Source organism: Nicotiana sylvestris, chromosome 1 (assembly GCF_000393655.2).
Source record: "Nicotiana sylvestris chromosome 1, ASM39365v2, whole genome shotgun sequence".
NCBI lineage: Eukaryota > Viridiplantae > Streptophyta > Magnoliopsida > Solanales > Solanaceae > Nicotiana > Nicotiana sylvestris.
Window position 1 is genome coordinate 11,223,444 of NC_091057.1, and position 16,420 is coordinate 11,239,863.

The 16,420-nt window shown below is 36.9% G+C and overlaps 1 protein-coding gene across 1 annotated transcript; it reads left to right on the plus strand.

Moving 5' to 3' along the window:
- Positions 1 to 15,230: 15,230 nt before the first annotated feature.
- Positions 15,231 to 16,151, plus strand: LOC138890154 (uncharacterized). The gene is made up of 2 exons (XM_070173517.1): positions 15,231 to 15,861; positions 15,955 to 16,151. Exons 1-2 carry the CDS (start codon positions 15,231 to 15,233, stop codon positions 16,149 to 16,151), a joined length of 828 nt encoding a protein of 275 aa, XP_070029618.1.
- The last annotated feature ends 269 nt before the right edge of the window (positions 16,152 to 16,420 follow it).

Here is a 16,420-nt window from a genome sequence, read left to right on the forward strand (position 1 = left end):
TCGTACTCATAATATACTTGCTGTGCATTTTTGTTGCACAGGCTCATGTGTGGCTAGTGGCTTACTGGCATAGCGACATGGTTTATACAGAGACTTTGGTGAGTTGCATTTATCGAGACGACCCGCAGCCAGCAGAGTCTCCTTCAGAGTATTGTACTGTATTTTCATTTCTGTCCACTTTGTATTCCGGAAAGTTACTGTATTTTATTCCCTAGTAAATGCTCATACACTTGTGACACCGGGTTCTGGGATGATTATAGGGTATCTTGTATTAACTTCTTAACATTTATATTTATTTTAAAATGATTACCTTTTACTAGTAAAACTGAAGGAAAATTCATAGTTTTCAAAATTATTAAAACGAGCATTTAATTAAGTATTTTGGTTGGCTTGCCTGACAGTGGTGTCCGGTGCCATCACGACCCTTAGTAGATTTTGGGCCGTGACAAAGCAATATCGAACAAGGCAGTACATATGGACAACAGAAACAGACTGGGAAAAAGGGGCATAGATGCAGATATGACAACAAGGGGGAAAGGTTAAACAAATAGAAGGCATAGACAACATAACCACAATTGGAATAAAGAACAAGTCAGAACAACATCGACAACCACATAGAAAACATAGGTGTAACAATAACAATCAATGTAAAGGCATGAATACATACACAAGGAAAAGATATCACAACATAATATATGTCCCTCGTTCTCACCTACATGTAAACACCCTTCGTGCCATGAACATATAGAAATATGAAACATGATGATATAACTGACATGGCACGGTATCACCCTTCGTGCTTTTACTCTCATCATCATATGATAATATGCATGATAATATAATGAAATGGCACGACATCACCATTCGTGCTTTACACTCTTCCTCACATAATAATGAGTATAAAATGGCACGACATCATTCTTTGAGCTTTACACTTTTCCTCACATAATTATGCAGATGAAATGACACGACATCACACTTCGTGCTTTATAGAGTTCCTTACATAATAATGAATATAAAATGGAACGACATCATTCTTTGTTCTTTACAATTTTTCTCATATGATTATGTAGATGAAATGGCACGGTATCACCTTTCGTGTTTTACACTCTCCCTCACATGATAATGTATATGAAATGGTATGACATCACCTTTCGTGCTTTACACTCTCCCTCACATAATAATGTATATGAAATGGTATGGCATCACCTTTCGTGCTTTACACTCTCCCTCACATGATAATGTATATGAAATAGCACGGTATCGCCATTCGTGTTTTACTCTCTTCCTTACCAAGCACATAAATATCATTAACAAGCAAGGTAGGAAGCATAAATAACATCAAGGAAAGTGTTTAAATGAATGTTCCAAATTCAACATCAATCACAGCTTTCAAGCCAATCACAATTTCAATAAACCTCAAGTACTTTATTATTCAAGTATTTCAACAAGTCTCAAAATGATATTCAACTCAAAAATAGAATTCAAAATCTCAAAAATAACGGTTGTAGCATCGTAATTGTGATAAGTATAATAACGATCGGATTTAGCACATCAATAATTTCACAAAAGTCCGTCAAGTTTTATCAAATTATAATAAACTAAATCATGATTTCTGGAATTAATTTTTCTATTCATAGTAATCTAGTAGTCAAGACATGGAACAAGACTATCACAAAATTCTTCAAAGCACAATTAATCGTATAATTTACCCCGAGCATGATTAACCCTAGCACGTACATATATGCTCGTCACCTCATATAAGTATCACCCCCGCATATAGCAAACAATGAAAAATAGTAGGAAAAATTCTCTCAACAAAGTTAGGCAACACACTTATCTCAGACAAGACAATTCCAATGCTGAGCGAGCTAAACAATACTCCAAAAATTCCATTCCGCGTGTATCAACCTCCAAACGCCTTCATATCTCCTCAATTCACAGCCAACTATCTAAACTAGTCAAAAAACGATATAGTTAAACTTTTAGGTTGTTCATGTCTTATAATTAATATTTTTTTTCTATTTTATCCTCGATGTAAATTCGCTATGTGTCGTACATGGGATTGACGTCATGATCGAGGCATCGGAGGATCGAGGATCAAATTGTTTCTTATCGTCTTACTCTAAGAAATGCGGGGACTACCTGTATACAATCGAAATCAGGTATGCCCAATTTCGTAGCCTCGAAGAGTCACTTCGAGCCTAAGTTCAAAATGGACCGGGCTCGAGCCCGATTACGGATTACCAGTCTTGAAGATAGAAGTGCTCGATGAACACCGAGGCCGGGTATGACCAATCTCGAGATAATACCATTATGGTTTTATAACAGAAAGAGCGAGATTCCCGCAGTGCCCCTAAGATCATGGCGTAAATTCCGGAACAGATTTGTACTAGGCAATTAGACAGCTGTCCAATAAGATACCCTACTAAAAATAGATATGTACCTTATTTAGGATTCCCCTATTATATAAAGGAGAGCTCATTCATTTGTAACACATCAATCATTAACAAGAGAATATACACATATTACTTTCTTGTTTACTGTTCATCTAAATTGCCTTATTATTTTATTGTTCTTACTAACCTACCTCGAGGCTGCCATAGCTCGAGGTCGAGACTTGCTTGCACACTGGTTTGACTTACTTTACTCTTTAATTTATATATTTGATTCCTTGTTCATCAATTAACATTGGATTAAATCACATATCTTTAAAACCACAATACAAATTTAATTGTTACTCGGATTTTAGGGTAAACACATTTTTAGGAGAGTAATGGACAAATACGAATCCAGGATTTGAAGGTGACAGGAGTACAGGAGCAAACTGCTCAACTAGTGCCTCCCTCAGACTTTTAATTTTAAGGGCTGCAAGAAAAATATATGACCATCTTTAATATATATATATATATATATATATATATATATATATATATATATATATATATATATATATATATATATATTATCATGACCCAAAATCTCACCCGTCGTGATGGTGCCTATCGTGGTACAAGGCAAGCCTCAACTCAACATCTCAACACAGTAGAACTTTTAAATAAAGGCGGAAGCAGTTAATATTAAATAAAACCTTTTAGAACAGAATATAACTCCAAAAGTACTAAACAATCCATCCCCAAAACCCGGTGTCACTGAGTGCATGGGCATCTAAATGATAACAACATCCGACTGATAAAACACTGTCTGGAAATATAGAACAGTACAACATGAAAGAAAATGAGAGTCAAGGTCTGCGAACATCATGCAGCTACCTCAATAGTCTAATGAGTCTGACTCCTCAATCAGCAACCGCCGTGACCAGAAGTGTCTAGATCTGTACACGAGGTACATGGGGTAACGTGAGTACACCAACTCAGTAAGTAACAGAAATAAATAAGGAACTGAGAAGTAGTGACGAGCTATGCAAATACAGTTATCTCAATAACTTTCAAATAAAAGTATTCATACTTTCAATTTAATAGTTAAGTCACATCAGTACGTACTCAATAAACCAGATATCAAATTTGAGTGAGCAGTAAATAATATCTTCCAATAATTTTTAAAATAGTGATATGACATCTGCGATGCAACAATAATGAAGTAAATGTAGTTTCTCAGAATAACAGTCACTCTGTCCTCCCATTCACTCCAACCTCATAATCACTCATTCCTCACATTCACACATTCCTCCCAGTCTCTCAGCACTCGGCACTCGCACTCAGCACTCACACTCAGCACTCGCACTCAGTAGATACCTGTGCTCACTGGGGATGTGTACAGACTCCGGAGGGGCTCCTTCAACCCAAGCGCTATAACAAGCCACCTCGTGGCATAAATCACTCAGACCTTCGGCCTCACTCAGTCATAAATCAGTAACAACATGCTGCGGCGTGCAGCCCGATCCCATAAATATCCTCACAGACCAGGCCCTCGGCCTCACTTAGTCATAAACCTCTCAAGCCACTCGGGCTATCAGTAAAACAAGATGCTCAGCCCAAAACAACATTTCATATGTTTCAAAAACAGAGTAATAAAGACTAAATTATGAAATCAGTAAGTATAACATGACTGAATATAGATTTTCAATCAGAACAATGAGGGGATAATAAGTAAAAGGCCCCTAAGGGTCCAAACAGTTTTGGCACAAGGCCTAAACTTGGTATTCAACCCAATTTATAGAAAATCTTTCCAAAACACATAAGTATCATATAGTTTCAGTCAAATACGCAACTTTATAGTTGCTACAAGACGAACCAAGTCACAATCCCCAACGATGTACGCCCACACGCCCATCACCTAGCATATGTGTCACCTCAAAAATAGTCACACGACACAATGTCTGGGGTTTCATACCCTCAGGACCAAATTTATAACCGTTACTTACCTCAATCCGAGCAAAATCCTACTCCGCAATGCCTTTGTCGCTCAAATCGACCTCCAAACGTCCTGAATCTAGCCACAATTAACTCGATTCATTTAATACATATTCTAGGAATTAATTCCATATGAAAATACTAATTTTCCAACAAAAAATCCGAAATTAGATAAAAAATCGCCCGTGGGGCCCACGTCTCGGAATCCGATAAAAGTTACAAATATGAACGCCCATTCAACCACGAGTCCAACCATACCAAAATTATTAAATTCCAACAAAAAATCGACCTCCAAATCTTAAATCTAAGGTATAGAGAATTTTTACCATTTTCAACCCAATTCACTAATTTCATGATAAAAACAACAATAGATTCATGTATTTTAACCAAAATCGAGTTAGAATCACTTACCCCAATTCATATGGTGAAAATCACCTCAAATATCGCTTCAATCCGAGCTCCATAGCTCTAAATGTGTTAAAAATGGCTGAAACTCGCGTTTTGTAATCTGTCCAGGTAAGTCGCAGGTGTCGAATACGACTTATAAATCGCATTTGGTAACAACGATTTGCCTCTGCCCCAGAACACAGCATGACCCGCCTTCAGTAAATCAATCATAACCTTTTGTACAAATGTCCAAACGATGAACGGTTTGAAACGTTAGAAACTAGACTCAAAGACCTTTAATTTGATAGGTTGTTCATCACATAACACCTTATATATATGTAGATACGCTCGTCCAAAATGTGATCTTGTGCGTGCTCATTTAGAATTTTAGTCTATAATGAAAATTTTCAACTTGGCTTGGACTTAAGCCTCTCCTTAGACCCCAAATCACTTATAATATGCCTCGTACACTTATTAACATATCCAATTGATATCCATCATATTAATAGTCCTTGTTCGCAGACAAAATAATATAATTAGCGCACGTCAACTTTCTTAATATCGCTTAAGTACTTCAAAATTTTTATTTTTATTTTCTTTTTTCCGGGGTGTTACATTCTCCCCCACTTAGGATCATTCGTCCTCGAATGAGAAGTAGAGTCCGCTCCCAAACACATAACATAATTTAACCCTTTTCCCGTACACCTCCAGCTCCCAAATTTTTACTAAGTCCCAAATTTTCCAAAAATTTCGGCAGAGTCTCCTTTGTAATTGGGCCTATCCACCTGTCAGAGAATCACCAAAATCATACTAACAACACATCCACAACTCGACAAGGCATCACAATGTATATCAACAATATTAATCTCAATATTACATGCATTATATTATCAAAATTTATACATAGACATGAGTTGCACCTATTTGAATCGTAACACATAGAAAATACCTTTGATCCACCATTATTGGGCTATTCAACCAAGTAAGAACATTTTCGACCTTCAAGGTGGGCTCCTCGACTCATAGATTTCGTCATAATACATTTACAGAAGCGATCTCAACTCCCAGACTTATCTAACTAGTATGACAAATAGATTCCCCCCATAAGCCAATTACCCATTAACTTTACCTTTAGTAGTTTCCCAACGGAATGATACACAAAGGATTTTCAACTACCTTCTTAGACATAGATACATGAAAACACAAAATACATGGAGAAAAATAATAGGGAGACATCATACTCATAGTTTGGCATATTCCCTTCCGGATTTCATAAGGCCCGATGTAACTACACATACTTTACCCGTATTAGAAATTCACATAACATCCTTATGGAGAAAATATTGAGAATAACCCGTTCACTTTCTTCAACTCTAAATCTCTACGCCAAACATCTGAACTAAACCTTTGTCGACCTCCAACAATTACTCTAAGATGTTCTGGTACAAAAATGATGATAAAATTTCATATCCCATATATTTGATCACGGGGTAATGCTTCTTCTTTGATATGTTTGAACCTTCAAATCACTAATTCACCTATCACACATGCATATCCGAGGGTAATCCCACGTCATCCTATACCATATAGGCCTGACGACACCACATAACTGAAAATTACTAATTTGGCCTTAGCCCATAAACCTTGGATCAAACTTCCAACATCCAAAAATTTCTTTTCAAGACCCGAATTTCACGTCAACACACTGTATGAATTAGAGCAAGTTGTATTAAGCTTTAACCATGACCCCAAATATAATTCCACAATATACTATGCAACTCGCATACTCGCAACACCATTTCCGATCACAGTAACTGCTCAAAACCAACCAAGTACTAGTATGAAACTCCATTTTCCATAAAGTCTCATTCCAAAATCTTCGTACACTCCTGATATTATTCTCCCAAATCTACCGTAATCACATTCCATAGTACTCATTCTAGGTCAATGACCTTATATCACCAAACACAACTATTCCAGCTATTCTGATGTAATCCTGCCCTTTTCGGCATAGAACATTATTTAAATCCAACTCATCAAATTCTATGAGAAGCCCATCTATATGTTCATGCGCCCAATTTTCTCTGATCTGGAAATATCATAGCATGAATAGGAAGAAAACCATTAATCATATAATTGATTGTGGAAATTTCAATTTCCACATAATTCACGTGCTAACAATAGCACCCGCACGGACAACTCACGTGCCAATCACATCAATACATATATACGCACGGACAACTCACGTGCTAACAATAAAATACGCACGGACAACTCACGTGCCAATAATATAATTTGCCTGGTATAGTCTCAGACCTCCAATTCAAACATTTATATGGGAGCATTCAAACATGTATACATTTTCATGCTGAGTAAGATAAGACTTTCATGTTCCTGGACTGGTAAAAGTGACATGCTAAAGTGTAGGCATGTACCAAGTATGTTATCATAGTTGAAATCGAAAAGTTTTCATCACTGAGGCATTTATCAAGTTCGTTCCGGGATTTTAACCCCTATGCAGCCGCAAACATAACCAAAGTAGCTCACACAATGTTACAGATGAGAAACACATAGCTTAAAGCTTAATTTTCAATTCTAAGCTTGTTATAGCCCAAACAATTTCATGAGCATGAATAGTTTCCCCGGTGTTCGCACATGGGTTCAAACCTCACATATATGCGCACTCACAGCGTGTAGTTATCACAATCAATTAGTGCAACTAGTGCCTCCATTGAGTTTAAATAAAATACTCACCTCAAATATGACACAATCCCGAAATAGTATAATTTTGAGAACTCCCAGTCTCCAAATTCATAGATCACATAATTCACCGTAACTGCTTAGAACCTTAGGACTCAAATGACTAACACATCCCTCAAGCACGATCATCCCACGAGAAATATTTCCATAGTTCTTCCGTGCTACATAATAAAATCTGAATATTGGTAGTCGATCAACCAGGTGAGTACCGTTATACTAATGAACATCCGATAGTCGAAACATAATGCACCCTTTTGAAATGCGCACCCTTCTTAGGGATTACCGAGCAGTTATAACATTCATCTAAATATCTGAAACTGACTATTCTATCCAGAATTCGTGACATTCTCTTCAAGAATGAACTGCCACCTTGTACATGAAAATCTAAATCCCGCACAACATACCACATCCATCATGCCCTCATGTAACAAGCACAAGAATCTCATTATAAATTCTGGGTTACATGCAAATTACATACCAGTCAGTTAGAAACCTTCCATTTGCTCCCATCCAGGAGGAAGTCACAATACATGATCTGTCCCTCATACCGGTAGAAAATATCTGGCTCAAACCATGGCAGAAACCATCAAGAATACCTTGAAATTTATTTGGACATAACCAAGCGGTCGGAACTGAATTCCTCTAACTCGACCAAGTCGCGTAGGTCTCAAAACCAAGGAATATTGCCACCAAAACCTCTATAGGGCCTCACCACATCAGAAGTAAACCATGATCATAACCTAAAGCTCACTACCAGAGATCCCAACATAAAACCACACGATCCTAAGGTCCATAAGCCACTGTATTCTTCTTACGCATCCCCGTAAGTACCACAATCGAAACGCCCATTCTGAAAGTACCTTATGTGAATTTAAAATCATTCTTTTACCTCCCTTGTACTGGAATACAGAATCCGTAGTCATATAGAAGTACCGCAAGTTTCGATACCATCTCAATGTAAATAATTGATTATAGCGGTATACAAATTCGAACAATTTTCAATTGCTACATTTACATTTTTAAATCCATTAGAACTCTCTCAAGAGTCATCTATTTTGCTCAATTTAAATTGTGCCGCCCAAATGGCCAAAAGACACATGTCACATTAACACAAAACACCTAAAGAAGTATTGATGTACATAGCTAGTATTAATCCTTTACTAAAAGTTTGAAAGTATTTAGCAAAACAATGTTATCGTAAAAAAACTTGATGTAGATATATAGGAACTGCCAAGTGCCAACGTTGGATTGCGTTGGATTGGAGAGTAAAAAGAATACCAAATTATGAAATTTTAATAGCAATATTTTTAGTTTAATTATTAAACGAGAACGATAGTTTTCACTTTGAACGGTGAGTTTTCCTAGAAAAATATTGGAGCATTATTTTCCAGATTTGTTGAGTGGTGACTAGTGTTTGTCAAAACTGAATAAGCACCCAAAGCATCAACTAGTGGTTTACTCTTCTTTCAAAAAGATAGTTAAACTTTAGGTTCACGTCTTATAATTAATCTTTTTTTTCCTATTTTATCCTCGATGTAAATTCACTATGTGCCGTACATCGAGATTGCTTTAAAGACATAATCTGAACTTGACAAAAAAAAAAAGGAAGGATATTTTAGAAAAATATTGAATATTGTTTTTAAATTTGTTGACTACTACTATTTGTCAAAGAATCCAAAGCCATCTAAGCATTAATTAGTTATTAAAACTTTGCCAAACAAATTAAATGAAGGATTGTTTAAATTCTTTTTTTAAAAAAATTAAGTGAAAAAGTCTATACATTTTGAAACATACTCGAGGCATTAATTGATTAACTGCAAATTTGACTAAAAAGGACTTTGCTATTCACATAACCTAAATTGGGGAAAATACAATTGCATTTCAAGTATATCTTATAATTAAGGTCAACACATGTTAAGCTATATATGATTTCCATAAGTTAAATTACGATTGGGTATAGTATAAAAGATCTTTTAGATACACATATTGCTCCCGGGAACAATAGGATGTGAATTTTATGACACAATTAATAATTACTTCATTTTCAAATAGACTTTGGGCTAACTTTTTTAGGAGTTATTACTTATTTGGCAATACAACACATATACTCTATACCTAATCTATATATATATATATATATATATATATATATATATATATATATATATTAAAGGAATAAAATTACCATATATAATTGGCATTGTGATTAAGCCAAGTGGCAAGCTAATAAATACCAATAGTATATGATAACTTTATTCTATATTTGTCTATGTTAGTCAAATATATATATATATATATATATTAAAAAGGATAATTTTTAATTTATAGATAAAGTTTTTAAATTTGAATTAAAATAAAAAAGAAATTTATCTTTTGTTATCATGCTATCATACTTAATTCGGTTAATGATGATATGCAATCATGTTAGGAGCTTTTGTTATATTTTCTAATTATTTAAATACTATTTCGCCTCTGGCCAAAAAGAAAAAAAAATTACTCCATATAACTATAAAACTCTTTCACATTTAAAACCCTATAATTATAGTTCTTTAAACACTATAGCTAGATTTGAATAAAGCGAATTTCTTTTCATAAATATAATATATAAGGTACACGTCTGTGTTTATCCAGATAACAAAAAAGAGTTTAAAAAATGAATAAAAGTTTACTTACATATATAATGAAGTAAACCTACATGCTGGAGAAAGAAACATCACAAAAATTAGTCAATATTTTATTTTTTCCCCTTTTTGAAGAACGTTTGTTTGAAGAGCCAATTTTTAAACATGGACATCAAACAAATAACAAAATTTTGGCTATACAATTGCTATAATTAATTTCAATTTAGCACATTCTAAGAATTGAAGGGTATACACTGAAACCTCTTCATTTAGCTGCAGCCAAGCCAACACTGCAAAGGTATAATATTTTTTTTTGTTGAAGAATATTAGTTTTGAATCATTAGATTATGTGAAAGATTTTTTTCTCGAATTCAACAAGAGGGATATTGATTTCTAATTGATAGTTTCTATAGCTATTTTCAAGTGTAACAAAGAGAAATATTTTGTTTAAAAAAAGGGTATGATGTGGAATATTTTTTGTAAAATTTAAACAAATTATTTTGAAATGGGATTATTTTTTAAAATATAATATAATTTTAAAAATAAAAAGATATGATATTTTTGAATTTTAGTAGAGAGTTCTAAAATTATTATAATAAAAGCCATATCATGGATAAGATCAAGAAACCGAAATCTTATGGAATATTTACATAAATATCTGACCAGATTTATTGTTTACTTTTTCTAGCTAATATACATAGATGATATACCGATAAAACACGATTATACACATATTATATATGGATTATATATAAATTACGCATCCTTCAATTTTTTTATTTTGAGTAGTTGAGTGAGCACCTATTTATGTTGATTAGATAAAGCTAAAAGAAAAATATGAAAGAATTTCAACCAACGACTAAAAAATATAAATAAAGTTCATATGTAGACAATTTTTATAAAACTCATCCTTTTATAGCGAAATGAATTAATTTTTTGTAACAAAAGAAAGAAAGACATAAAAAATAAGATAAAAAGAAAATAAATATAGAAAAATGTATGAAAAATCTAAAAACCAGAAATAAGAGATGACAACGAATTTCTTCTTCGATTTCATCTTTGATAACAATATATCAGATAAGAGTTCAAGTCGTAGTAAAAGAGTCATGTCGTAATAAAAGAATCCTTCATATTGTGCCAACCTTTGTGCTTTGCCATAAATACGAGTTATTACTTTGCTTTGTGGCTATTTTTTGGTTCCAATGACACCAATGAGAATGGTTCAAAAATGTCATGACCCTAAAACGGACCCGGTCGTGATGACATCTATCGTGAAACTAGATCAGCCGACACAAACCCCCAAACCAACTAAACAGTTATGATAAGTCATTTAAAGTCATTAATAAGCTATAAATCACAAAATATAGAGTAGAATAGAACAGTGCGGAAACAAACACAGTTTGACATCGGGGTGTCACCAGTCATGAGCATCTAAAATCCGTCAAAGAGTATGAAAAGACAACATAGTCTAATACCAAGCTACTACAAAGTGAAATAAAGATAGGAAGGAGAAGCATTGGGCTGCGAACGTCGAGCAACTTCCTAGTCAACTCCGAACAAGCCTGCTGGAAAGCAAATCAGCACTCGCTAGCGTGACCTGAGACTCCTGGATCAATACACAGGGTACAGGGAGTAATGTGAGTACGCCAACTCAGTAAGTAATAAAATTAAAGGTAACTGAGCGATAAGAAAACACGTAAAACACAGCATAATGCCACAACAAAATAGTATAAAACTAGAATAATGCAATAAAACAGTAAAAGCTCGTAAAAACACCTTAGATCAGTAAAAACCTCTTTAAAACATCTTTCAGTAGTTCAAACAAGTGATGAAAATAGGGAGAAAAGGATAAAAACATAAATCAGCCCCTCGGGTAAAATATCAATAGAACCAGCCTCTCGGGCTATCTCACAATCACTCGTATCAGTCCCTCAGGCAATAACATGAAACAACAATAGCCCCTCGGGCAATATCACATCTCACACTGGGTACCCACGCTCACTAGGGGTGTGAGGACTCCTGAGGGTGTGACGACCCGACCCGTCGTCTCATGAATTACCGCTCCGTTTCCCCTATTTCTGCTACATTATGCTTCGTTATCCGTGTTTTATATGATCGAGTTGATTGGTTTGCGGTTGGTGTGGTTTTGGTAAGAAATGAGACACTTAGTCTCTTTTAAGAAGATTTAAGTTAAAAAAGTCAACCGGATGTTGACTTATATGTTAGAGGGATCGGATGTGAGTTTCGATGGTTAGGTTAGCTTCAGGAGGTGATTTGTGACTTAGGAGCGTGATCGGAAGTGGTTTTGGAGGTCCGTTATAGAATTAGGCTTGAATTGGCGAAGTTAGTATTTTGGCGATTTACGGTTGATAGGTGAGATTTTGATCCGGGAGTCGGAATGAAATTCCGAGAGTTTCTGTAGCTTCGTTATGTCATTTGGGATGTGTGTGCAAAATTTCAGGTCATTCGAACGTGTTTTGGTTGGGTTTTTGATCGAAAGCGTATTTCGGAAGTTTTTAGGAAACTTAGGCTTGAATTCGATGTGAATTGAGGGATTTGGTGTTGTTTGAGGTGTTTTGATGATTGAAACAAGTTTGAATGAGGTTTTAAGATGTGTTGGTACTTTTGGTTGAGGTCCCCGGGGCCTCGGGGAGATTTCAGATGGCTAATGGGAAGTTTTGAGTCTTGGAGGATTGCAGAAATTGCAGCAGCAGTTGCAGAGGATTTTTGGTCATCGCAATCGCGTAGGTAGCGTCGCGATCGTGTAGAGAAATTTTGGTGTGGCCTGAGATTTGTCTTCGTGTTCTTGTTCGGTGCTCTGCGATCGCGGAAGGCTAGTTGGTTATGCATCGCGTTCGCGTAAGCCCTCTCGCATTCGCGTATAAGGATTTGGAGCCCAGTGGAGTTTGTTCTTCGCGTTCGCGTGTGAGGTAACGCGTTCGCGTAAGTGTGATGCCTAAATCTTCATGTTCCCATGAATTGAGTCGCATTCGCGAAGGGTTATTTTTGGGAAGTTAAAATATATGCTTCGCGTTCGCGAGGCTAAAGTCGCGAACGCGATGAAGAAGTATCAGAACTGAACAGTGAAGTTTTTAAACATTTCATCCGCGACTTTGAGCCATATTTCCTCCATAGCTGAGTATTTTGAGAGCTCTTTAAGAGAAATTGACGAGGGATTCAAGGAGAAACGATTGGAGGTAAGTTCTATGAACCAAAAACGTGATTATATTGTGAAATTAACCTAGAAATTCATGGAAATTTAGCTAAAAATGGAAGAACTAGGGCTTAAGATTTTGAGATTTTAAATTGGGATTTGAAGGGCCATTTGAGGTCGGATTTGAGAGTTTTTGATATGTATGAACTCGTGGAAGGATAAGGAACCCGTTGATGTGAAAATTTCTGAGTTTTGAGAAGTGGGCCCGGGGCTCGAGTTTTGCTAATTTCGAGATTTTTGATATTTTTCGATTGTTTTCGCTTGGGTTTTGATAGTTGGGAAATTGAGTGCATTGCCCACTCAAACAGTGAAGCCAACCCACAAAATGAAAAAGAAAAATAAACATTACTTACTAAGGAGTAAGTAATTCGACTTCCTAAGATTGTTCCAAGAGATTCTAGTTACCAGAAGCCCTTTCCTCTTCTCCTGCAAAACCAGCAAATATTGAAGGGTTTTTTTACTAATTTGGTTTACTAATAACAAACGTCTCTCTCATCTCATCTCTCTAATGTCCCTATCACCGGACTTCCGGCGACCACCGGACCAGGTAATACCCCCACCACACCCTTGTCTTCTTTTCCTCTCTCTCTCCTTCCTGCTTTCTTCTTCTTTCCCGTTACTTCCACTTTATTTCTTGTTCTTCTTGTCTTCTTGCCCCGACCCCACCCCCTTGTCTTCTTCATTTTGAGTCTTTTTTTCGATTTGCCTTTTTTTACTGGAATTAAGCAATTTGTCTTTGGTTGATTTTAGTTTGCTGGGTCACTAATTGGGTCGCTTGATATCTCATTTCTTGGTCTACTTTTGGATGAATATTGGTCTTTTATTTTACTATTAATCTCAGTTTGCACAGTGTGTTTTGAGTTGTTGTCATCTACTTTTGGGTTTCACTCAAAACCAATTTGTTTCTTCAGGTATAGTACCTTTTTAAAAATAGTTTCTCACTTATTTTTCTTTTGTTCTTTCCAGATTTGATTTATTTTCCAAATTCCATATTTGATTTATTTTTCTTGAGGGTATAGTTTTGATCTGTTCATTTTTGTTGTACCACGGTAGAACTTGCTGAATTTTGTGTAGTTCTTTGCTTTTTCCCTACATTTCCCCTACTACTGTCAGGGATACACTGGTGGTAGCGGTGATAGCCCTCTTTTTGGATTTTGGGTCATAGTTTTTCTGTGTTTTTAGGGAAATTCTCGAAGTGTTGGAGACAAGTTGGGCGCACGAGCACTAGTAAAGGGGAGTAAGCTGGACGGGCTTCAGCAAAGGGTGGTAGGAAGCGGTGTGTGAGCGTACAACTACATCGAGTACAACAAATCAACACAGGTTTGGTTCTCGGGAGTTGGTACCTCCCGTTCTCTTTTGTTGTTAGCTAAATTGATGTTACTTTAGTTCACAATAGTTCAGTCCAATCTTTCTACTAGTGTACTAGTAGTCACTTGTTTCCTTCTAGTTTGATTCATTGTCCGTTGTGCACTAGCGAGTTTTCTTTAGATTGTCGTAGGTGTAGTGGCTGCAGTCTGGGATGATAGATTAAGGGCATGTCCTCGGGTGGGGCAGAGTGTGGGGCCGGGGTTAGGGGGTAGGACGGGAAGTAGGGGAGGTATAGGGGGTAAGGGAGCCTATAGGTTGAGAATCGGGTCATGGAACATAGGGTCACTAACGAGTAAGTCTATAGAGTTGGAAAAGATCCTTCAGAAGAGGAAGATTAATATAGCATGTGTTCAGGAGACTAGGTGGGTTGGATCGAGGGCGAGAAACTTGGATGGGTATAAGTTGTGGTACTTTGGAGTCCAGAGAGGTAAGAATGGAGTGGGTATCCTGGTGGATAACCATCTTAGAGGGTCGGTGGTAGAGGTTAGGCGGGTGAATGATAGACTAATGACTATTAAATTGGTGGTGGGTGAGTGTACTTTAAATGTCATTAGTGCGTACGCACCGCAAGCGGGCTTGGATGAGGAGATTAAAAGGCACTTTTGGGAGAGGTTGGATGACGTCATTCGTAGTATTCCGCCTTCCGAGAGGTTATTTATAGGAGGAGATTTCAATGGTCATACTGGGTCATCGACAGGTGATTATATTGAGGTACATGGCGGCTTTGGTTTCGGGGAGCGGAACGAAGGGGGCACTTCGATGTTGGACTTTGCCAAGGCATTCGATCTAATGATTGCGAACTCGTGTTTTCCGAAGCGGGAGGAGCACCTGGTTACTTACCAAAGTTCGATGGCGAAGACTCAGATTGACTATCTCCTCCTCAGGAAATATGACAGAAGGTTGTGCGAGGATTGCAAAGTTATCCCAGGAGAGACCCTTGCAACGCAGCATAGGCTTTTGGTGATGGACATTGGTATCATGATAAAAAGGAAGAAGAGGTCAGTAAGAGGATGCACAAGGATTAGGTGGGGCGCCTTGACTAAGGATAAAGCTCAGGATTTGGAAGGAAGGTTATCGACAATGGGAGCTTGGAGAAGCAGTGAGGACGCCAACACTATGTGGTCGACGACGACGAACTGTATAAGGAAGGCGGCGATATAGGTGTTAGGGATATCTTCGGGCCGCACCGGTGGCCACAAAGGAGACTGGTGGTGGAATGCAGTTGTTCAAGGTAAAGTGGAAGCAAAGAAGGCGGCTTACCTACGGTTAATAGGGAGCACTGGTGAGGACGAGAAGAGAGCGAACAATGAGAGGTATAAGGTAGATAGGAAGGAGGGAAAGATGGCAGTAACGGAGGCTAAGATGACAACTTTTGCTCGTCTATATGAGGAACTAGGGAACAAAGGCGGGGATAAGAAGTTATTCTGAATCGCTAAGGTGAGAGAGAGGACGGCTCGGGATCTGGACCAAGTGAGGTGCATAAGAGATGATGACGACAAAGTTTTGATGGGGGATGACTAGATTAAGAGGAGAAGAAGGAACTACTTTCATAAACTTCTAAATGAAGAAGGGGATCAAGATATTGTACTAGGTAAACTGAGGAATGCCGACAGTCCCCATGAATTAAGTTATTATAGGGACATTGAGGTTGATGAGGTCATGGAGACAATGCGTAAGATGAGAAGGGGCAGAGCGAC